At 31.4% G+C, this 25831-nt stretch overlaps 2 protein-coding genes across 2 annotated transcripts in view; one reads left to right on the top strand and one right to left on the bottom strand.

Moving 5' to 3' along the window:
- The window catches only part of LOC124530298 (calcyphosin-like protein), a 54141-nt gene that overhangs the window by 18135 nt on the left and 10175 nt on the right, over positions 1 to 25831 (bottom strand). The window lies entirely within an intron of this gene.
- Positions 283 to 10704, top strand: LOC124530297. The gene is made up of 3 exons (XM_047104400.1): positions 283 to 774; positions 1046 to 9039; positions 9122 to 10704. Exons 2-3 carry the CDS (start codon positions 1161 to 1163, stop codon positions 10702 to 10704), a joined length of 9462 nt encoding a protein of 3153 aa, XP_046960356.1. The 5' UTR covers positions 283 to 774; positions 1046 to 1160.

Here is a 25831-nt window from a genome sequence, read left to right as displayed (position 1 = left end):
AGATGGCGCAGCAATGATTGTTTTGAAATTAAATCGCTGTATGAACGTTGAAACGTGCTTGCTACTTGCCGCTTGCGTCCGTTACTTTAGTTTCCTATAACTGCTCGAGTGAGGGAGTTGGTTCATGCCGTGTAGAGTTTCGGTCTAAACTCGCGGAATAACTAATTTATGACTTACTTTTAAAGTGTACTTGCGGTGAAATTATAGTGTTGTGCATGATGTGTGTGTGTGTACAGTAACAAAATATTGTTTGGATGAAACTTTAAAACTAACAAGGTAAGTTTGTTTCGGGACTCGACTTTTGTGCAACCTGTCACGCAGGTGTCTCACAAGTCACTAACCTCCGTGATGAATAAATATCTACTACAACTTTCAAGATAACGATTTACGATAGAGCTTTTTATAAATTGTATGAAAAATGATTGATTTCTACACCCCCAAAAAAAATGTTTTGTTGTTTATCACTAATTTATAACTTTAATTTTTATGTTATAAGAAGTAGTTTTAATAAATTGCGAAGTAAATTATAACTTCGGATAAACCTGGCTGCTATAGATGTCATATCTTTCAATAATTGTACTCGTCAATTCGTAATGTTTCAAATTGACAATAGTTTGTAAGGTTTCGAACTTCGCGCTTTGTTGTATTTTTCTATTTATTTTACTATCGTCTTCTCTTGGAGACGATGTTTAAAATGTTGGAGAGCTGACAGTAACTTGGAATTTTCTATGTCCGTCGGAATATGTCGGAGTATTTTGTATCCGTTTATGTTTGGTGAGACATTTTCAATATTATTATTCGTACCTATTAGTTAAAATATTTTATATATATATGTATTGCTATTTTACAACTAGATTGAAGGTATTTATTCACATTTTATATCTTTTTAATTTTAATTTATTATAATTTAACAAGTAAATAATTTTCATCATATTTATATCATATTTTTGGTCATATGGAAATAAAAAGAATTAATACTTCCATTAAAATTTGTTAATATGTATATATCTATATGATTCAGTTAAGAATAAACTTGTATTTTCAGGTGTATAAAATCGTGGCATGTGTTGTGCTTAGCTGTGATTTGAAAACAATGTTCAGTTTATTCGGCCGAAAGTTGCTGTTTTTGTAGTATTTTGGTGTAGAAAAAGCAACACAATATGAAGACTACTAATGCAAATAATATTGGCGCTCAAAGTTGCTCCTGTACTTCTTGCACGTACAGAAGCGAGGCCGATCGTCCGTCTTTGAGACGCATAATTTCTCAAGGAACTCGTATCGATCGTCTTTACTACGGAAAGTATATTCCACTTCGTGAAAAAAAGCTTCTCGAAAAACTTGTTAGAACTAGAGGTGTTTATGACGACATAAGGGCACAACTGATATCTAATAGTACAATAAGCCTTGAATCGAAAGCTGTATTAAAACCTCCTGTGAAAGTTTCACCAAAAAAATTAAAAAATAGACAATATTCTAAGGAGATATTGAAATTAGTTGATTTAGTTGATAGAGGCGAGAAATTGGAGTCAAAAGAATTAAGCGTGTGTTGCAGCTGTTGTACTTGCTCATCTAAATATGATGATCATTATAAACATATCGATAAGCAAAGACTGAAACGTACTTATCATGGTGGTCATAGGCACAGGTATATCAAAGATAAAATTGGTGACTACAGAAAAAGAGCAGTGCGATTCAAAACCAAACACATCAAATCTGATCCTTGTACTTGTACATTTAAATTCAGTGGTATGCTTAAACACCTGTCTAAGGGGACACCAAAAATACTAGATTATAATCCTGTACCATTTACCGATTTCAAACCCACTTTTGACGATGAAATAAATCAAAGTCTCCAAAAAAATAGCTATTTATCATTTATATCCAACGAAAACTTACGAAATTCCAAAACACATATAAAAGAAATGATGCTAGAAGGAATTAGAAAGATCAGCGAAACAAAATTAAAGATCGGAGAAAAACTTGATCTGCAGGAGAAAAAATCTCTAGAAAAAATAAATAAGTTAAAAAATAATATAAAATCAAAACTAAAGGATCATAAAGTTAAAAAAAATAATAGTGGGACAATATGCAAATGTCCTGAAAACAATTTACTATCGCATATCAAAAAAGATTCCATAAGCAAATTTAAGGATGACCTAAAACGAAAAAAAATCTTAAAAAACTGGGAGTGTTATCCAGAGTGTGTCGAAGATATCTGTATTCCAGAAGAGTGCTTTGTCAAGCTTAAACAAAAACGCTCACGGTGTAAAAGTAATGAGTGCAACTTAATTGTTCCGCCATTAATTAAACCTACCATCAAAATTCAATCAAAACAAGAAGATGCAACTATATTAAATAAAAAGAACAAACAAAGTCTTCGTTTACGAGCACAACAAACCTTTGTGAAGGCCAATCCGTGGCGGCGTTTTATTGGTGAGAAAGAGACAATAACTAAAACAGAAAATGAAGATTTTAAAACTGAAGACCTCAAGAAAAATGCTTTTATGCCGGGTATTGCCATTACAAATAAAACTAAAACTAAGAATTTGAATATAGGTCCACCTCGTGAAAATACTAGCCGACAAAAAATCGTACGAATAGGTTCATCATTTAACTTTAATATAGAATTTTCTAAAAATAAAGGTGAACCTCAATCAAAACAATCATTAATTAAATACGATCATAGACATAAAAAACGTAGGAAAATACATAACAATGAACATCGCCGTCAACAAGGTTCACAAATAAAATTTACAATGACGAATACAAAAACAGGGGAAGATAATTCGAAAAGCTGTTCATCGTTCTGCCCTCGAAAATTAAAACCCAAAAAAAGAAAACCAAAAAGTATCATCGGTACGAATAAAAGTACGATTACAAAAGAATCCTTGTTAACGTTTAATGTTGCCAATGACAACGTTGAAAGAAATACTTATTATACACATCAGGAGATAATAAAATTACAGAAAAATGGACAAAAAAGATTTCATAAAAAACAAATATTGCTACCGTATGAATGTGAACCTAACATTTGTATACCAGATATTTGCGACCCTTACAAATGCATCAAACTAATCAATGCTAGGAACACAAAAATAAAAGAGCAGTCAGTGTTCTGTCAGTGTGACTCTGTAGCTACCCTGTCTCAAACTGGAAGACCTAAATCTATTTCAAGTTCAACATCAACGCCTCATCCAACCCTTAAAACTAAGTTTGTAAATTCTAAGACGATGTACAAAAGTAAAAGAAATAAATTGAATAAAATAAAAAATAGAAAAATAATTATGAACCAATCAAGTGACAGTAAAACTGATCGCCAAGTTGTTCGGATTGGTTCGAATATCAGTTTTAATTTAGAATTTTATAAAACAAAACATCCTTATCATATAAGCTCGCCTAATTTAAAAATATTGTCAAACGGAATTAATGTCAAATCGAATAAAAAGTCAGGGAATCAAAAAGTTCTAAGAGACAAATCAACTATTCCAATTAATAACAATCTCTATAAAAAAGCTGGAATTGGGAGCACTCTCAAAAGATGTTTTTGTACATTGAAACTTCAGGAGAAAAAAAAAATTAAAAGAAAGAAAATGGTTACAATAGGAACTAATATTATAAATGATTTGTATACAAACGCCATAGTAACATACAATAAAAGTACTAAAACAAAAAAAGATCTACCTTTAAATTATTTCGAATGTGAACCATTTGTGTGTATTCCAGGATCGTGTGATCCTTATGAATGCTTAGATCGGATAAATAGAAAGCCTTTGAAAGAAGTTGGTTCAGTTACGGAACATCCAGAAAAAATATCTGTTTCCAGCTCTACTTATTTGAATAAATCCTTAAGAGCTATTCAGATACAATCAAAACCTCAATCAAAGGACCGCAAGACTTCAGCGAAAACAAAAACCAATACTAGTGAAATTAAAGAATATTTAACTAGAGGCAGTTCTAATCAGGCCGTAAAAATTGGATCATCATTTAGTTTTGACATACAGTTCTTTAAGACAAACATACCTACAAAACAAATATCTTCTAAACCTCACATTGAACAGAAAACTAAGATACGTACTAGAATTAAAAAAGTAGGTAAAACAGAAAAGAATAGCAAATTCAATGTTGCCAATGTAACTACACAGTCACAGCAAAAAGATAAAACTAATAAATCTACCATGCCAGGTCACTTAATAAAAAGATGTTTTTGTACACTAAATTTGCAAAAAAACTCTATAAATCAAAATGGAAAAGAACAGAAAATTTTAACAACATCTATGTTTCCCAGGGAATATACGATTAATAGAGCTACAACAAAGCTCAATCCAATTTTGATTTGCCAAAAGCATTTAAGCGACAGTAGCAAGCATTCATGTAAAAAGATAAACAGTATAATTGGCTCTAGCCCAATTCATATCCAGTCAACACAACGTAAAGAAAGTTTAATGGTTGTAGAAAAACAGTCCCAATGTTATAGCTTAAGCCATATAGGAGATGATAAATGGGAATCGAGTTTGAGTTTCATAGAAGAGAGACTGGTGTCACTAAACCAAAGGAAAATTACAAACCTAAGTCAATATATAAAACAAAATTTTTGCACAATGAATTTACAATTAATAAATAAGAATGTTTACGAAAAAAATCAAAAATCTTCAATTTCTACTAGCAATGGTAGAGTTAAGGAATTCTTGAAAGGCAATAAATCCTCTGTTCGATTGGGATCTAACTTTAGTTTTGATATTTCGTTCAGTAAACACCTACCTTCATCTAAATATTCCTCTAATGCGGAGTTATATAAACCAGTAAAGGATAATTCAAAAAAAGTAAAAAATATTGGTACAATAAAAAATTACAATACAAACTTTGACCGACAATCGCAATCAACGTCTAACAAAGTTATTCATAAAGGATCGGCTGCTATGCCTATAACAAAAAGATGTTTTTGTACACTAAAGTTACATAAAAAAGGCCGAACGGCTATGAAAAACAATAAAAAGCAGGTAAATATGAAATATGTATCAAAAATACCAAATAACACAATCAGCAGAGGGCAAAATACAGATTTTAAACCAATGAAAATAACGCATTCATTATTACCTTATGAATGTGAACCAAATATATGTATACCCGGTCATTGTGATCCTTACAAGTGCTTAGAAATAATGAAAAGAAGAAGAAAAGGAAATGCCTTACTGCCATATGAATGTGAACCAAATATATGTATTCCAGGTCAGTGTGATCCTTACCAATGCTTAGAAATAATAAAAAGAAGAAACAAGATTACGAAAGAATCTGGTATAGTAACAGTACAAAGTACAAAATCTGCATCTAGCATAACTACTGATAATCATTCTATAGGGACACAGAAAAGTCATCAATTAAAAATGAAAACAAAGGAAAATTCGGTAAAACTATCTCCAAACGCTTTTGGATCCAAATCCGACGTTGTTCAGCCTTCGCAGCAAGTAGTACGAATAGGCTCAAATTTTAGCTTTAATATAGAATTTTTTAAAGATCAGGGATCACCACCTATTATACAAAAAACAACCAAAGACTTTAAAGAAATTAAACAAAGAAATCAAAGAAAAATCATCACAGAAAAAGGTATAAGCACACCTAGAGAATCTAAATTGAGGCGACATAAGGTCACTGAAATTGAAAAATCTCCAAATCGAATTGCTTCGACCATGACATCGTCATTTTTGAAACGTTGTTTTTGTACCGCCCAGCTCAGGAAAGATTCTAAAGCAGCATTTTTAAAAAGATGTTTTTGTTTAATTAAATCAAAAAAGCCTTCTACAGGAAATAATGAAGGAATTCATATAAGTAAGGTACAGCATGTAGATAAAAAAATTAATACTAAAAATGTAAAACCGAAGAGGTATCAGCTTGCTCCTTATGAATGTGAACCTGGCATTTGTATACCAGGGCAATGTGATCCATACGAGTGCGAGAAAATTATGAGGAAAAGAACAAAGTCAAAGTTATCTAGTACTGCAGAATTTAAAGATTCACGTTCTGTTTCAATTGACAGTCAGAAGCTTCCAACAAAAAATGCTAAAATACAATTTAAAAATAGGGAAAAAATTAAAGCTATCAAGACTCGTGATCTTCCGCGGTCATCTTTAATACATTCTGATAGGCAAATGGTAAGAATTGGATCAAATTTTAGTTTTAATATAGAATTTTATAAAAATAAACCTTCAAGGTACCTTATGAACCTACCATCGAATCAACAAAAAGATGTAATTCGAAAAAGACTGAAGAACCAGCAATCCGAGGTAATTGCAACTCGCACAAAGAGGTCTCAGGTAGATCCGATTAACAAAATGGATCGTTCGACAGAACAGAAACATTTTTTAAAACGTTGTTTTTGTACACTGCAACTTCATAATCAAAATTCTAACATACCTAAAGAAAAAAATGAGAAGAAGAAAGCTAACAAAGATATTAAAATACGTAATAAAAGTGTAATGACAAATGAACCTAAACTTCCTCAAATTAATCTTCAAGATTATGAATGTCCTCCCGGCATCTGTATCCCCAACCAATGTGATCCCTATGAATGTGAAAGAATTATTAAAATGAGAAGGATGCAACAATATAAAGAATTTGGAATGTCGACCAAGAGCCCTAAGAAGTCTAATATTGGAAGTACAACGCGTTCGTTGAAAAAATATAAGCAAACTACTCAAACAAGAGGCAATAAAAAATATCATAAAAACACTAATTTCAAGCCCAAAGAAGTAAGCACTCTAAACTCAAACTCTATTCAAAGAGTAAAAATAGGTTCTAGTTTTAATTTTAATATTGAATTTTATAAAAATAAAAATAACCACGGTCTTGAAATTAGTAAAAAACCCAAACCTACACGAAAGTATCAAACTAAAAGGAAGTTTAGCAATGCCAAAACACAAATACAGAAACAAGTAAAATTTGCAAAAATTGGTGATAAAAAGTCTAAGTCTCAATCAACAATGATTAATACTTCGCCTACGCTCAAAAGATGTTTTTGCACTTTGTTTATGAAATCTGCCAAGGGAAAGCGTAAAATTAAAAAACAAACCACTTCTAGTATTGGTACAGAAACTCAAAAGCCGTTTGTGCCACCTACGAGTACATTGTTGCCGTACGAATGTGAACCACTAACATGCATACCTGGAGAATGTGACCCTGTTAAATGCTTGGAGCGGATTATGAAAAGAAATAAAAATTTTGGAGGGAATACAAATTTTTCACAATCAAAATCTAGTGCTGGCACTATGACCCCTGGAAAAGCTAAATTTAAGACACAAAAAAGTCAGTTTAAAGCACTAAGTAAGGGTGAATTTCCAACTAAAAATAAAAGTAAAAAGGGTCAGGTCGTAAGAATTGGGTCTAATTTTAATTTTAATATTGAATTTTATAAAAATAATAATGCGCCAAACGAAACAAATGATTATGTTAGAAACGCAAAGTTTATACGCAATCACACGCGAGTACACAGTGGCATACCAAAAAAAGACTATAAACAAAACCATCCAAAGAAATCGTTTCATAACGCCGAATCTCAACTGCAAAAGAAAGCGTGTGATGTATCGACTTGTCCACAGTTAAAAACGATGTTAAAAGAAAAACAAACAAATGTTAAAAACAATAGACCATCCACTTTTTTAAAAAGATGTTTTTGCACCTTAAAGTTACAAAAGTTAAGAAATCGCTCCAAGAATGCTGCGACTTCATTTGACCGTGAAATTAAAAAACAAGAACTACCACCTCCACCAAAACAAAATTTTGCTATAGAACAAAAATTATTACCTTATGAATGTGAACCAAATGTATGTATACCTGGCCAATGTGATCCCTATGAGTGCGAAAAACGCATAAAAGCTCGTGAATTGTGTATTCGAAATAAATGTGATAAAAAATGTTATATGACGCAAACATCGCAAAATATATGTACTCAGATAAAAAATCCATGTTCAAATAAATGTATTGGTGTAAGACCAGTTGAGTATAAAATAAGAAAACAACAATCATCTTTAACTCGCTCTGTAACAACAAAAAGAACAGTAAATGAACCGAGATATGCCACAAATTTAAATAATCAAGCTGTAAAGGTTGGCTCGAATTTTAGCTTCAATATAGAATTTTACAAAAAAGGTACACCAATAAAATCACCTATTGCACTTGAACGTAATGAGCGTAAAAGTTCTATTGAAAATGTCCAGGATAAAAATATTATCACCAAGTCAGCATTTAGACGTAATCATGGATCACAAGCAATGGCTATTTCATCACAAGATAAGACATTAGGTGTACAAAACGAATTAAACAGATGTTTTTGCACTTTAAAATTACAAAAAAATAGACTAAATAGAATAGGTAAAAATAATTTAAATTTTTCAAATAAGCCTCCTCCCTATCCACAAACCTTTGAAGTAAGAAGACTGTCGTTTCAACCAAATACGAAAATAGCAACAAAGTATAAACATCCGCCAGTGAAATCAGTTTCAACTCGGATAAATGAAAAATATTTGAAAAACAATCAAATCTTTTGTCCGTGTAGAGATACTATAAATACAACTGAAATGGAAACGATCCTGCCATTTGCACCAAATAAATTTAAAGATACCACTAGTAAAACATTTATTCCTGTACAAAATGAAAGTAAAAGAGAAGGAAGGAGTGATACAAAGCAAGGTCTTAAATTAAACAAAAAGAAAAGTAAAAGACACTTAAACCATAATAAACAGTTGCTTAAAGATCACGAAAAAAGCATTCCTTCACGAGTAGGAAGTGTTTCTAATTTCAAAGAATTTTTGTGTCGATGTGCTGGCGTTTTTTCAAGAAAAGAGAAAACTAATAATGTTATGAATACTACTAATGATAGTAAAAATAATCGTGAAAATGAAAATAATACGTATATTATTGAACCAAAACCTTCATGTGAATATAAGTGTTTAGAAAATCTGAGGAGCTCTAAAAGCGACCGAAGACCAGTCGGACAAATAGTAAATCAAAATACAAAAGTCAGGAAATCTAAGAGTCTCAAACTAGATAGTAAGTGTAGACCGTTAAATATTTATTACTTTATAGTAGAAAATAGTTTAAATTTTCATTTTAATTATTTTCTCAATTGTAGATGAAAAACGAAATAATGGGAAGAAGAATATTAAGGAAAGTAACAAAGTTAACAAAAATTCTAAATATGCTAATGGGCCTGAAGCTGATAATACTGGTATAAGTGTGTCAATAAATCAAAATAAAAAAAATGACGGAGTATTATGTTCCAATTGTAAAATTATAATAGAAAAGAATAAAACCAGTCCTCCAAAGGTACACTTTGATGACAAAACCCTAAAAATAGATTCTTTAGATGAAACGAAAGGGATAAAGAAAACACTTAAATCGGTAATAAAAAAACAGAAGAAAGATGCAAATGAAAAATGTGCGAGTTGTAATTCTTGTGGTGGGAGATTAAATAAAGAAGAATTACAAAAAGCAGCAGGTGATCGTTTGATCGATATTGAAAAAATAATGAATCCTCTTAAAATGAAAGATTTGTTTAATAAGCACATTAGACATAAAGATAACAAAAATACCAGTGAACAAAAAGAACTAAGCCCCTTATTTGAAATGAAATTAAATAGGCGTGACTATGACATTATAAATAAAGAAGAAGTTATTGATAAAGTTACTAAATTAAGTAAAGTGAGTGTAAAAGATAAACCAAAATTAACTAAGCCTCATGATAAATCTTGTTCGTGTTGTATATGTCGTCCAAAAAAAGTGAAAAAAGTCGATCTAAAAAAACCATGTACATGTGGCAGTTTTATTTGCTCTAAAAGAAGTGAGAAAATGAGGAAAGATTCACTTAAACGAAAATATCCAAAACTCCGTAAGCCATGTGTTTGTGGTAGTCCTATTTGTGACCGGGAGACTGAAGCCATGAGAGATTTATCATCTCATCGCAGAAAAGTAACGTGTATATGCCAGAAAGAAAGAGAAAAGAGAGAGCGAGAATTGGAAAAACAAAGGGCTATTATTAGAAAAAAGCGTCGCGAAGAAGATAGTATTCGTAGAAAATATCGAAAGAAACGAGATAAAGACATGGAAAAAAGAATTAATAAAGATTCAAGCGATGTAATTTTAGCCGCTGAATCTTTAATTGATATTGGTAAATTAGGTATAACGGCTTGCGCTGATATCTTACGTTCAATCGCCAGAATTACTACAGACCCCAAGCAGGCTTACATGACGCTTAAATCTATGAAAGAAGATCCAGAGCTTATAGCGAGTACTATGCAAACAGCGTTCGCAGATAGCGGTGTTGCTTCGACGGCAAGACGGGTTAGATTAAGGTGTATGTCTATGAGAGGTGTAAAAAAAATTAAAAATTGTCTTGAACAATACCCAGTTACAAATTTTTTATTACATATTGCTGATAAAGACCCGAAACAACGAATCCCTAAAAAGGCAGCCCGTGTTCGTGAACGACTTGATTTTGGTTGCAGTCTGTACATGGCTTCTCTTAGAAAGAGACCATTTCTATCCGTATATGATAGGTGGCCATGGTTTTATCCTCACTTTCTGGCTCTTCTCAATGTGTATAGGCAGTTCAGGGATATATTATTATTTTTATTAGCAGTTGTTGTATGGAGTCCTTGTATTTTCTGTATGGAAGCTTGTCGAGCTATAATGTGTTGCTTTTTCTGTACTGGATAAATTTTGTATATTTATTTAATAAATTATTGTTTCGATAATGGTTTCTGTTTTAAATGACTTAAAAAATATCAAATATTCATATTATTAGAATGAGCTAAGTTTTAAGCGTAGCATTGACCATTGTAATGCACCCTCAGGTTCAATGACCGAAGCTATAAAATTTTGGGGTTGATAATACACCATCTATTTCAGCAACTTGTAGTTTAAAATTTACTCTAAAATTTCGCAATCGTTCGTGAATCGTTTGAATAGTTTTTATGAACACTTTCCTTGCAAGATAAAGATGATTTTATCAATTCCGTTCAAATATAGTTAACAGCAAACAGACATTGAAATCCTCAAATCTATTATTATTTACCCACATAAGTTTCAAACAATCCCAAAAAACTTATAATCTTTTTTTATCCACATACAAGTTTCACTTTGTGCTGTCGTTCGTGTGTGAATTTAAGAAAATATTAAATTCTTGTATATATGTAGATACATATTAATTAATAATTATTAAATTTGAACTAAAAATATGTTATACAATTACACTATAGTGATTTGTGGTGCAAGGAAAAATTTACTTGTTTTATTTAAACAAATTTTACAATTATCGTAGGTTTATAGCTAATTATGTAACGAAATGAGTATGTTATAATGAAAATTAAATATCTTTAAAACATTTGAGGATAATAATTTCGTAATTATTAAGATAAAATAAGCTGAACCTCTTGACCTCTTGAACTGGGCAATGTGTATTTGAAAATTGTGACAATAGTTATCACTATTTAAGTATCAAGTTAGAACGAGACGCTATGAGTTCGGAACGCGAAAACAAAAGAGAGTTATATCGACCAAACCTTCAAAAGTGAGAGGGAGCCGCCACCCTCTTTATGAGTCAGAGGGGAGGACCCTAGCACGTACTGTACCCTTAGTACACCGTACCGCATGCACTCCCTATTGATCTGGGCATTTGGACCCGTCTAATATTGTTTTTGACCTATCAGCCATTTTTATTTCGGAGTGCCTTTGAAGTAATGTATTGTGTTTATTATTTATTTATGTATATCATATCTGTCTAAAGTCTAGCTGGCTGTCTTTATGTATGCTCAGATCTTTAAAATTATGGATTTAGATTCCTTTTTTTTTTAATGGAAAGAGTGATTCGTGAGGAAGGTCTTTGTACATAATACATGCACATAGTAAAGAAACACTGATAATTTTAGAAGTCCCTATTGGACGTCGTAAAAAAACAAATTCTATAGTATATTTAGTATCAGTATTGCACCCGTGCGAAGCAGGGGGGGACCGCTAGTTAGGAATAAATAAAATTTTATTTTTAACACTTTCATTAACACTTACAAATTGAAAATCTATTTTATTTTTGATCAAGTTTGTTGTTTTAATTAGGCTTTACCAACAACCTCAATATCAATTCTAGTACTGATTGAAATACAATTTCTATACTGACTTCAACAAAATATATTTATACCCTAAATCTTAAGTTATTATACAGCTAAACTTTATTTATTACATTGAGGGGTTTTGACGTACTTAGTTCGTTTGTGGCTCGTTATCTCAGAGCAAATTCACAGATTTGTACAAATTAACATATACATACCTATGTATACTCTGAGCCCATGTTGCTGCCTTTGAGCTCGTGTATCATTCGAGACCATATTTAATGCGTCTTTATTATTATTTACCAACATTTCATACACAAAATGTAAATAATTCTGTATTTATATTAGACTGAATAGTTTTTTAAATTTACATAATTCATATTTAAAATACATAATGATATAAACATAAATTACAATATAACAATACATATATCGACGACCTCCATGGTCGAGTGGTGTGTACACCGGTTTTCATTGGTACGCCACTCTGAGGTCCCGGGTTCGATTCCCGGCCGAGTCGATGTAGATTACCATTAGTTTTCTATGTTGTCTATGGTCTGGGTGTTTATGGTATCGTCGTTACTTCTGATTTCCATAACACAAGTGCTTCAGCTACTAACATTGGGATCAGAGTAATGTTTGTGATGTTGTCTCATATTTATATTTATTTATATTATATATTATTGTGCCGATATGATGTAGTCTGTATAGTCTATTAACTTAGGTATAAGTTATATTAAGTTAGTATATAGTCTTTTATAGACTACTAAGTTTTTGCAGTTTCTTTAAGTCAAGACTGATTTAAGCTTTAAATAAATTTAAAATTATCTAAATAAAAAAGAAAAGTGTTTACTACACTAGTTCAAAGTTTTGATGTAATATCAACTTATACTTTCATAGATATTTTATTCGACCGAATTAAACCTCTTTGTTCGTGCTTGAGTAAATGTTACCATCGAATTACTATAAGTGGCCTACGTTGAAAGGATTTATTTACTTTTTTAAAATTTAAAATGACTGACTCACATACAACGTACAGCCTTAACTGGTGGATTAATTTGCACAGGAATTAAGACGGACAAGTTTTAGGTCCGGTAAATTCGAAAAAACTGTGAGTAATTTATTTTTTGTTTCTTTTCAGATAATTGTGGATGAATTGATCATCTTTTCCTAACACTTCAACTCCTCAGGTTAGTCCAGTGTCTATTTATCTTATTAAATGTTTTTGTAGTTATATTTAAAAAATATATGATCGATTATAGTATAAATTCTTTCAAACACTTCATTTTATCACTTTTGACGTAATTCTTTACTGCGGCGCCCGCATCTTATTTAGTTCATACCGTAAAGGCTTAGACGATGGTATACAATAACGTACTATTCCCATAAAATATATTTTATATGCCGCGATAAAAAATCATGTATATTACTTATATATTTTACTTATATAAGAAGCTAGTGTGCACTTAGTTCGCTAGAGTTGTATAATAACAATAAAAAACTTTTTCATCAGTTATTCGTTAATAAAAAATATAATCAAGGTATCAAGATCTTAAATAATAAAGTAAGTGTAGGGCCAGACCTACGATTATTTATTAGATGTGATATATCGTCTCTATTGATTATTTACATTCATTTAGTTCTTGAATTATTTATAAACATATTTTGCATTCATAAATATTTATTCATTCATATAAATAACAGATCCTTAGGACCTTGTGGTTTTAAGTTGACGAATAGTTAATAAATTGCAATCAAATTTTCCCTTAGGGCAAAGCCTTCATCCATGAGTAATGTTTAAATATTTCCCCTCTGATGTCGTTTACCAAACTTTTTTACGTGATTCGTTCAAACCGCCAGCGCCTTGTCAAGACTGACGTCTCGAAGGGAGAGTCCCTAAATTGTTCAGGGTTTTGTAATAACACTTAAGAGAAAGTATCTTTATTATATTTCATATTTGATACTGATATTATCAAATACTACACTCGATTTTATGGCACAAGTTTGGTAGTTATATAACTGTATTGATATTCGGGTAACGTACAATTCAAATTTAGCTAAAGGACAGGACCGTCATCGTTATTAATTTAATACCACTTAAGATTATTATTGGAATGATCATCTATACATGTGATAAAATTTAGTGTGTGTTTTTAATATCAAAATAACAGTTTTTTTCTAAATGCATATGTATACACAATATACACATAATATATAGCTAATCTCTGGAACGGCTGGACCGATTTTGACGGGACTTTAACTGGCAGATAGCTGATGTAATAAGGAGTAACTAGACTCAAATAGTAAGTTTTTTATTAGGCGTCCGAAGTTGCGTTCACAGCTAGTATGTAAAATGAAATGTGACATAGTAACGAGAGTAAAGTATTGAAAGCGTTTGTTTGTGGTAATTTTAAAAGTATTTCATTTAAATGTTCCACGATTTTATATATATCGTTAATTTGTTCGAAATACGCTGCGGTCGAGATACCGCGCTCCGACACATTTGTAATTACGCTGTATTGCAAAGAATTTATACCTATGTCTCAATTAAAATATTTTCGATTTAAATCGCGCCGCCATTGTTTTTAGGTACGTGTTTATAACATTATCTGATTAAGAGAATCTTTAAACGTGTTTGAGTTAGACTCTTGATTAATTGTTGAAGTTATTGAGGCAACATCTTAATGTTTTTAAATGAAAATAAATAAGTTTTATTATATTTATAACAAAAATTTTATACGATTTTTTAAGTTATTGAGATTCCGTAAGTATAATAAAAGTAAGACAATTATCATAAATTAAATTTGTGTTAATGTAATCAGTGGAAATCAATTTGCAATTGAAATTCATAAATTATTAAGGGTTAAAGGAATTTAAATATCTTAAAAATTCACACTTTCATAAAAATCTTTTGAATGAACATGTTTGCCTTAAAATTTCATGATATATATATTAAACGTAATTACATAAAAGCTGCACATTAATAATAAACAAATACATACATCGACATCCGACATGTAAAGCTAGTTAAAAAATAATGTCTCTTATCAACTTTTTAAAAATAAAACGAGACTTGAGCATTGGCAGTTAAGGAGTAAGAGTAGAAATCAGTAGAATTAGGTGAGATACGAAAAAAATTGTAATCTCGTTATTACATAGATATAATAGATGTACGTAAAGTCGTAGAGGAAGACACTTGAGTTCAGCTCCCAAAAAAGTAGCGAATACATTAAGTCAGTTGGTTGTGTAGCCTCTCAAGTTTATTTTGCAATATTTGTATATTATATACTGATCTTATGCTTTTATCACATATCATGCTTTTATCCCAAGCTATAAGAAGCAACTAGGACAATAGCCAATAACTCTTAAAAGCCTTACTAAACGAAGCGATAAAGGAGCGTTGGAATGTAAAAAAATGAAGTTTTGCAGTAAGCAAAGGCTCTGCCTCTCAAAGAAAAGGTTTGGAGTTTATTTCACCACGATACTTTAGTGCGGGCTTGCTAATACATAATGCTAGTTTCATCAGACAGTTTCAAATTAAGCACATGAAAAGTCCGTAATAATCACCATGATTAAATCCGCTTCGATTTAAATCCACGTGCCGCGTTTATTTCATAGCACAAATTCCATTATCGTCCTGTCCTCTCGCATATATAATAGTAAACATGGGTTGTTTTATGGAGTAACAGCTTCTGTCGGCTCAAATGAATGACATGTCCACGATATAACGCGTTCCTTTACTTCGAAATCTCATTTGAATAATTTCTTCGGGGAATATTAATGCGTTCCGAGCTCAATCCTTATTAAAATTTTGTCTGGAAGTATGATTAGTGACAATTCGCTGCGTCGAAAAATTAATGGATTTTATTGCACTAAAAATTTCAGACTCATTCATGAAGAATTTTTATAACGGTGTTGTCATGTAAATAAATTTAAAACATTATTTTTCCCGTCTATGCTTTCAATGTAACCATATATTTATTTTAGTCTTTAAATTATAGACCAAGTAATTTCTTTGACGTTTTAATTTTAACAAAAATATATAATATCATAATTCTGTAATATCCAGATACCATATAAAAGATTACATTAAATAAGGTAAACTTTTAAAAGAAAAAAGAAAAAATAATGCTAACGTTTTTCCCGCCAAACATCCAACATGGCGGAACGCGCGTCTTTTTACGACTTCCATGAAAATTATGACCTTGTACGTACGTTAAACTTTTACGTTCCGTGTAGGATCCACATGGGGTGCTAAAATTATATTATTGCTGCTAAAAATACATTACAAACCTAATTTTTAAGAATATTATTGTACCGCAATTCTTCTTCAAGCGAAGCTCGTGAGAAGGTTATTAGCTAATACCTATTTGTATAATCGACTACGATAAAATTTAAAGTGTTACCAGTATTCGGTTTAAGTTTAAGTTGCCTTTTTAGAACCTTATATTTTTTTATAAAACCAGTTTATCTTATAGACTTTATGATACATGATACAATACTGTAAATGTATTTATGTAATATTTCCCTGTGTACATTTGTACTTATGTTTGTGCCATACGGTCAAAAATCTTAAATACCAAACTCGTATATTGTCTTATATGTTTGTTATTACAATATAGTTTAAGAAACCGGTGTGAAGAAATATGGCTTTGTATTAAATTAATATATTTTTCACACGCTTTAAACAATGTGTATGTAAAAGAGAGAAGTAAAAACATCGGTTATTTAGCCGAATACGAATATTTGGTAATCCTCCCAAATACGCCGATACCCAAATACAGACCGTAGAATAAACGAGCTCAGTCGGAAAGAATTACATTTAGGTATATTTTTTTGGTTTCGTGTAAACTACCTAACGTTGTGGATTCATTTTAAATATCTATAAAACTAATTTATCTTATCTGTCGCCATATTTTACTTTAGTTCAAATGTTAATCGGTAAGTACGTGACCATTAGCCAGTAAAAGTAAAAAGATTTACGCACAAAGTTTGTTTACACGCCGCCGGCAACATCGATTTTGTGATTCATTCATGGCGTACTTGTGCCAACTTTCTCGGTTTACTCAAATTGGATTCTGCTGTTTGTCTTAAATTTCGAATTAGTTAAATTTTCATTTGATTTTTTTATTTAAGTCCACATAAAACAATCATAATATTAAATGTAATTGTTTATTGTAAACTGTACAAATCAATAAACGTTTAATATACCTACGACTCACATTTTATTATATTAGTCTTATTTTACAGTTATATAGTTAAAGCCTATAATTTTTACTAAAACTTTCTTCGATGCTACATTTTAAACACTTAAAGCATAATTTATACTATAAATTCAATAGTAAATTTGTATTTAAATTAAGTCTAATTATATTCATACAAATTAATTATTGTAATTCCATAACTTATTGAGCAAACACAAACGCGCCCTCAATCACACAATCCTTTGGAACGGAAAATTCAGTTCAAGCGCAGAAGCAAGGGCTTCCAATTTTCAGACTACAAATTCTGGAGCTGTCTCTAAATTTCTCGACAGGAATGACCAATAACTTTTAATGGCCTGACCCGGGGTTTTTAACTGTATCAAACCATGCTCGGATAAAGTGATAGTCCGGAACCGTCGTTAATACTAGTCTTAGCTGTAAATATCGAAATTAGGTAGTGATTCAATAAGCATTCACTCCGTATCCACTAAATCGATTTTGAAAGCTGATTTCAGTAGGTCTATTCTGTAACAAGATGCTCGAATCTCACCGCAAACCACGACTGGGATGCATGTAATGTGGGTGTATCCGTGTAAGTCAGCTGTCAACATGTCACAAGTGACATACGAAGTGAATTCTTACAGACTTGTACTGCAGGTACGACGTCATTTTGATTTATCCCTAACGTAATAATTATTAAAGTGAACATTATTTCATGACATTTCATGACTGTTACGCATTTCTCAGTTCCAGTGCATTTTTATTACCTTCTGCATATACATACATTGTGGCTCTCTAGGTTATCTAGCCAAAATAATTATGTCCATTTTACTTCCTATGATTGTATAACACGACTTCGAAATTCAGAATGCAAAGTTCAAGAGTGCTGGCGTGTATTTTTAAAACGAATTTGAAAACGTCTTGCTGCAATTACGTTTGAAAATCGTACTTATGTATTCTGTTTGTGACATTGCTTTAAGCTAAAACCTACTTTGTGAATAAATGGGCTCTTTGAATAACCTCGTATTAACGTATTAACAATTAGTAAAATTTATTGCGAATAGTGTATTTTAAATTGTATTTAACTTTCTCTTATTAGACTGTTTCTTGGAATAATAATGATTAAATTTATAATCTATATATTCCGTTTGCTGACATAATTAGTAGGTATATAGAGTATATTAAAAACTTTATATCGTGTAATTAAAAAAAAATTAAAATAGTTTAAAATCTATTCTTGGTTGCATTTTGAATGACCAGGTGAGCATACCAAATTATCAAAAGTGACTCTAATGCCCATATAAAGCTGTTGAAATACAAACTAAGCCTTACACCGTTAATGTATTGCCGATTGCTTTCTAATGCTAAGTATTGTGTACCACAATTTCTGTCTATCCAGTATTTTGGTGAAAAATTAATGAGTAAGCGTTCTACTTCTGCGTCAGAACTAGGCAAAAGCTTAGTTCACTTTAAACGATTTTGGGGAATTTTTAGTACTAAATTACGACAAGAATGAAATAAATTAAACGCTTGAAGTTCAGTATAAGAGTTAATAAAAGTAGAACTATTAAAAGTAAAATTTGACTTAAATCATAGTATTCTCGGGTCGCACACGGAACTCTAGAGAAATGACGCACGTATTAAGGCATCACCGTAGAAATTTATTAGCCAGAAAATTTATGACGTATAATGCTGCGTTATGGACAATAGTAAATGGTTGGTGGAAATGGATAGCCCGTCAACGTACCAGTTCGTTCTGACGTTGAAAGCATGACTAACGACCGAGCTGGGGAACAAATGTGTTGATGACGGCTTTTCGAACACTATTGAATAATCTTTATACGATTACTCTAAACCACAACAAACCATATTGTCAGTGTATGCCATACATTTTTTTATTACCAAACAATGTTCTTTAAAAATAAGAAAAAAAATCTATTTTAATAATATAGTTTAGGAATTTTGTTTGTGGGTGTCTGTTTTTCAAACTCGTCGAATAAAAAATAAAATTAGATTTGGCTATCATTTCATTTTTAATTATTTCTATAAAACAATGTATTATTTTTTAATTTAAAAGCTATAAGTGTAATACAAGTTTAAGAGTAAAATAAAGAATTTATTTTTAAATTTAACTAAAATATGGTACGAAGACGCGGTAAGCCGATAGCTGTAAATCTTTTCGTTTACTTACAATTGGCAATAAAAGTGACAAAGTTTTTGTGGATTTGATTGATCACCACAGTTCGATGATCTGAGGCACCGACCGCTAAGCGATTTAGGAAAACCGAAATCGAAATATGGTTTGAGTTTTATTGTAAATTGTATTCAATACAATTTTACTTGATAGAATATTTAGTGGAACGTCGTATGCGATGATGATGAATAACAATTAAAATAATTAAGTAATTGTTCGTGTTAGGGCTTTATGCACGACCATCTAGGTTAGATTTCCATTTCTTCTACCGTTAAGCGGTAATTTTTGTGTTGTGGTTTGAATGGTGAGTAAGCCAATTAAACTGGTTGGTGGTATGGAATGGTTAAAATTTCATACAGCGCCAATGTCTATGAATCATTTCATAGATACGTTATTAAAAAAAGTAACCGTTCCGAATATTAATTCGACACGCTAATGTCAAATATTTTCAAGCGATTTCAAAAAAGGTTTACGGATCCTTAGTTCAATATGTGTTCTGAAACAGTTTCTTTGAAAATAAACGATTTTCCTTTTGCATATTTGCGTGTAGCTCCGAGGTCATCCCATCTCCAGTTCATTTTTAATGGATATTGTTTTTAAACGTATTATATATTTACTTATAAGTTAACCTCTCTCATTCCGTAAATTTTTACTTTCCAGACGAGCGAAAACGTCAAGTTTTTTTTTTTATGTAACTTTGCACGTTTTAAATACTTTTATATGTAAATTAAATTTGTTTTATATGTAAATTTCGATTTATGATGGCTTTGTATAAAAATTTTACGCTTTTAAAAAACATGACATTATGTATTATTGATACAAGCCGAAAATATAGACTTGCTCGTCTGTGCGTCAAAAGTTAACTATTAACAAAGGCACTCAATATATTGATTAAATCTTCGGACAGCTTTAATTATTTGCCTAATTACTTATTTATCAGTAAATTTATCAGTATTATTTGTATTGTTAAATATAATTAAAAAAAAGGTTTTATATAAATACAGTCGAAGACGAATAATATTCGCAATAAAACAATAATGTCCGCTATTAATCTGTTATATCGTTATTTCACACGTGACCGAGAGTGTTACGTCGTTGAAACGAGAAATAAAAATAATTAATGCGTGACCCGCGTCCATATTCCGTTTATGATTTCTGTATTACCGTAATAAATTACGTATCAAATATTAAGGTTCAAGGACTAACGTTCTTTGTTAATTTAATGTATAAAAATGTTTGAATGTATTGCGCAATAAAAATATCGTCCACATTGAATACATTACTTGATGTTACCTACACCTTGATTTTTTTTTTCATTTTATGGAATAGGTTGGCGGAGCATATGAGCCACCCAATGGTAAGTGGTCATCATCACCCATAGACAATGACGCTGTGTAATATTAACTATTCCTTACATCGTCAATGCGCCACCAACCTTGGGAACTAAGATGCTATGTCCATTGTGCCTGTAGTTACACTGGCTCAATCACCCTTCAAACCGGAACACAACAATACTGCGTATTGTTGTTTAGCGGTAGAATCTGATGAGTGGGTGGTACCTACCCAGGCGGGATGCACATAGCCCTACCACCACGTATTGTTAACGTTACAACTTAGTATAACACCCTCTCAAGTACTAGGAAAACAGAACGCTCTGAGTATGGCAATTGAATGATGATGTGACGACTCGTGTAAGTTTAAATTCCCTCTCTCTACATTAGTACACTGAAATTGTAGTGTGTATGTAAATCTTGAGCCACAGGCAATTTATTAAGGAGGATTAAATTGATTCATATCTATTTTAACCGTAAATTAAATATGTCCGCTTAAAAGCGTAATAATACAATAATATTCAAATAACCGATTTCTTGTTTTCAATAATATAATTGGTAATAAATTCCTGTCCTAAATCTGTTCTATTTAATTATAATTAATTAGTACATCAAGGTGGATATCGTTGGGTGAGGCCTATGTTCAGCAGTGGATGTCTTACGGCTGACGTAACGACGATGATGATGATAATTAAATAAAAAGTAAAAAATAAATAGAAACGGAGTAAAATATTCGTCGAAATGTACATATATTTTTAGTTTCTAAAGATTAAATGTAACTTAAAATAAATGCTGCACTTTAGTAATGAAAAATTCATACAAAAATTTAGTTCGAAAGAAATCTCGCCGTACATCTAGGGTACGCTGTTTGTAAATGGATTTTAAATTAAAAACTGTACGCAGGGGATTGTCTAGCATTTGATTACAAGGGGTTTGTCGGTGATCATTGCAATCGAATACTGCGGAGTCACTGGCGCCCGGGTGAACATCGGTTTTTAATATATTTTAAACATCGCCAAACGGGAGTTCTGTTTGAACGATTTTATCTGCATTTATTCGCTTGATATTTCGGTCTTTGGTAAATTACAAATTTCAGTCAGAAATGCATGTTGTATTAAATTATTAAATAAATCTTTATATTTTCAAGAGAGTGAATTCAATGTATTGTTTACATACATATTTTTTAAATATGTGTAACAATAAATATTTATCAATAAAGAATTTTATATTTAGTTATAATAAACGTAAGTGCCAATTATTTTAACTCCTTAAAAACCCATAATATAAAACGATAATGCCCTTGCTTTTAATCCATACAACGTTTACTTAAAACCATTATAGTTCATAGTATTCACTTTATTGATATATTTCTATATAAACATGAGGTCGAAGAATGGCTTATACTTTTACCAGTTTTATAAGCTTAATATATTTTCTGAACAAAATAGTTTCACCCTGTTTCCACTTCCTATGGAAGGCTGCAAGTAAAAGCTTCCAGTGCCGCCGTGTATTTTTAAAATAAATTTATTAAACGTTTTGCAATTACGTTCAGAGTTTCAACTTCTACCTTCTGTTTGTGACATTATTTTAAATTGGTGGTTTATATATAAATGGGTTTATTACTGAAATATCTTCTTATGTTACATTGGATAATTAATAAGTTTTTTAACTTATTGTTTTAATGGCTGTTACCTGCGGCTTAGCTCGCGTAGAATATGGATATATCTGCAAATTAACTTAAAATACTACATTGATGATTGGTATATGAAAAGGTCTTACCCCTTTTTTCCAAAAAATAGCCTATGTCCTATTAGTCTCTAGACTATTTGTGTACCAAATTTCATTTAAATCGTTCCAGTAGTTTGTACTATCCCAATTTTAATATTAGTATGGATATTACTGGACAAAAGCTTACTTAATTGTTGCGTGTCATGTGAGCAAAAGACAGAAAAAGTGGAATACCACGGTACTCTGTTCAGTTTGGATGTTCTTGAGTGAAGTGAAATTCAAAGATAGAAAATACGTTATGACTATTTTTTAAGAAACAGAATACATTTCTCGATGTGAACTTTTAATAGTGGCAACGATGCAAGATTTTTCGCAAAACATGAGGTGATTTGTAAATTAAACACAAAGTCAGAATTTGTTGGAGTTGCACCCAAGATCTTCAGCTAAGATGTGTTCCATATTTCATTTAAATCGTTCCAGTAGTTTGTACTATCCCAATTTTAATATTAGTATGGATATTACTGGACAAAAGCTTACTTAATTGTTGCGTGTCATGTGAGCAAAAGACAGAAAAAGTGGAATACCACGGTACTCTGTTCAGTTTGGATGTTCTTGAGTGAAGTGAAATTCAAAGATAGAAAATACGTTATGACTATTTTTTAAGAAACAGAATACATTTCTCGATGTGAACTTTTAATAGTGGCAACGATGCAAGATTTTTCGCAAAACATGAGGTGATTTGTAAATTAAACACAAAGTCAGAATTTGTTGGAGTTGCACCCAAGATCTTCAGCTAAGATGTGTTCCATATATCGGAGTAACTCTGGTGTTCGCGAACTTTACAAATGCTTTCAAAATACACTTGGTGTATTTTGAAGCTAAGCTCTGTGCAAGCCCGTCTGGGTAGGTACCACCCACTCACTAGTTATTCTACCGACAAATAACAGTACTCAGTATTGTTGTGTTCCGGTTTGAAGGGTGAGTGAGCCAGTGTAACTACAGGCACAAGGGACATAACATCTTAGTTCCCAAGATTGGTGGCACATTGACTATGTAAGGAATAGTTAATATTTCTTACAGCGTCATTGTCTATGGGTGATGGTGACCACTTACCATCAGGTGGCCCATAGGTGTGTTCGTCCGCCAACCTATTACATAAAAACAAAAAAAAAATACACTCAAAAAGATGTTTATTGTTTCGTTTATCGGAAATTTGTCATTTGTAAACGGATTTGGAAAATTATATAATGTTTGGGATGATACTTCCCTTTTAGTCCCATATATATTTGAATATCGAATGTCGTCTATAAGATGAAATTTATTGGTATAAAACGTATAAGTTATTTCATACGATAACGTTGCGTTGTTTCTGACATAATTATTACTATAACATTGTCCATGCGAGAATGTGGCAGTTATAAGTCCCTCGGAAAGTATAATTTACGCGAAGAAACATCGTATAACTCGTGTAAACTGTAAACTAAGTTTCAAAGTTCAAGTTTTTAACACGCCAACTCCAATAATTCTAACTTATCAATTCCAACTTTTAACTTTGGTTGAACTGAAAAAGTTTCATAAGTATTTTAAATTTCTATACTCTTACAAAAGTTTTCAAATTATGAGTCATCTTTTTGTTTATAGTTCGATGCTGTTTTATTGTTCTGAGGGCAACCTTTTAAGGGCTCACAATAGAAAATTATTGTTTATGTGGAGAAATATATAATAGTACCCTGGAGCCTGTGAGATGACTACTCTTCTATGCCTTGGAGAGCACTGTCTGTACTCATTCCGGTCGTTTAAGAATCCCTTCACATTTTTTCATAGACACTTTTTCATGATTCGGGAGAGAAACTGTTCTTGTAAAGTATAGAAGTAGTCTTATTACCTCGGGCGCACCTTACTAATAAAGAGAAAGAAAATATTATTTGGTTTAATTTTTAATTTATTTATATTTTTGGGGAAACAAACAATAAGATGACTCTTAGGGCATAACATATAAGTATAATTTATACCCCATAGCACTCAGAATTAATGAAGCTTTACCACAGAAAAAAACATTAGAATAGGATCATTAGCTCCGGTGATTATCCCCTCATACTCTACTACAAACAAATCTCATCTTTTTATAATAAAAGAATATATTAATAAGTAAAGAGATTATAACTAAAAGGATGTAACTCTTCTGTGAACATAGTTCGTATCGTCTATATAATAATTTGTCTCTTAGATCCTTTTAATTCTATTTCAGCAACATCGTCCCGTAACGCCGTTTAACGATTCTTTTCTAATAACCTTTGAAATATTATAATTAAGCATCGCTAGTTTCGTGTTCATACAAGTTCTCACGCACAAACGCAATAAACTTTTATGTTAATACTAACGAACTTTATATAGAGATGTACCGGGCACAGATTAAAAAAATATCCAGCCAATGGAAATTTGGTTAAAAATACCGAGGGTTTGTCGAAAATAAAACGTTTATATTGCAAAAATGTTCCACTGAACGGACGTATTTGCATGTGTATTTATTTTGTTACGTAATTGTATGTCTATGTAAGTATTCAATTGGTTTTGTTACCTTTAATTCAATTGTTTTTATGCGAAATGCTAACGTATGTACCAAGTATGATTCGTCATTAGATAATATTGCATGCTTTTTACTTTAGGCCGCTTAGATATGTTTGAATACTATATATAAATTTTAAGAGAAAAAAACTTACTTCGACAAAGTACGTAAAGCAGAGTAGAGCAGAGCGTATTACTATATTTCAATTTCACCCCTTTTAAATTTATATTTATATGTTTTCATCATATACAAAGTGCAAATGCAACAAATATTAAATATTATTCGGTGTTAGTTTTTCAAATTCCGATTGAGTACATATTCCCATATATTTTAGAAATAAATTTGTGTTCGAATTTGTTACTCTTAGCTGTAATTTTGTCTCTTTTCTACACGTTGATACAATCTTGAAAGAAAGAGACAGCTGTATGTTATAGTATTTACAAAGTGCGGATGAGCCGTATAGACACAGTAACGACCAAACAACACATACACCGCGTTAATTGCAGTCATGACTTCGTGTAGAACGTTTTGTCCATTGAATAACGAAAACACAAATATAGCTAGTATTCCCTTTGTATATAGATCATTTCAGCCTGCGCTGTATTAATGTCCCTTGTGTAATTGCATGCACTTATTTGATACGGCTAATGTGTGATGCGAGACCATGGGTTCACTCATATTTCGATGGGACGGTCTGTTGTGATTTTAACGAAGGA

Source organism: Vanessa cardui, chromosome 6, assembly GCF_905220365.1.
Source record: "Vanessa cardui chromosome 6, ilVanCard2.1, whole genome shotgun sequence".
NCBI lineage: Eukaryota > Metazoa > Arthropoda > Insecta > Lepidoptera > Nymphalidae > Vanessa > Vanessa cardui.
This window is presented reverse-complemented; position numbering and strand designations above follow the sequence as displayed.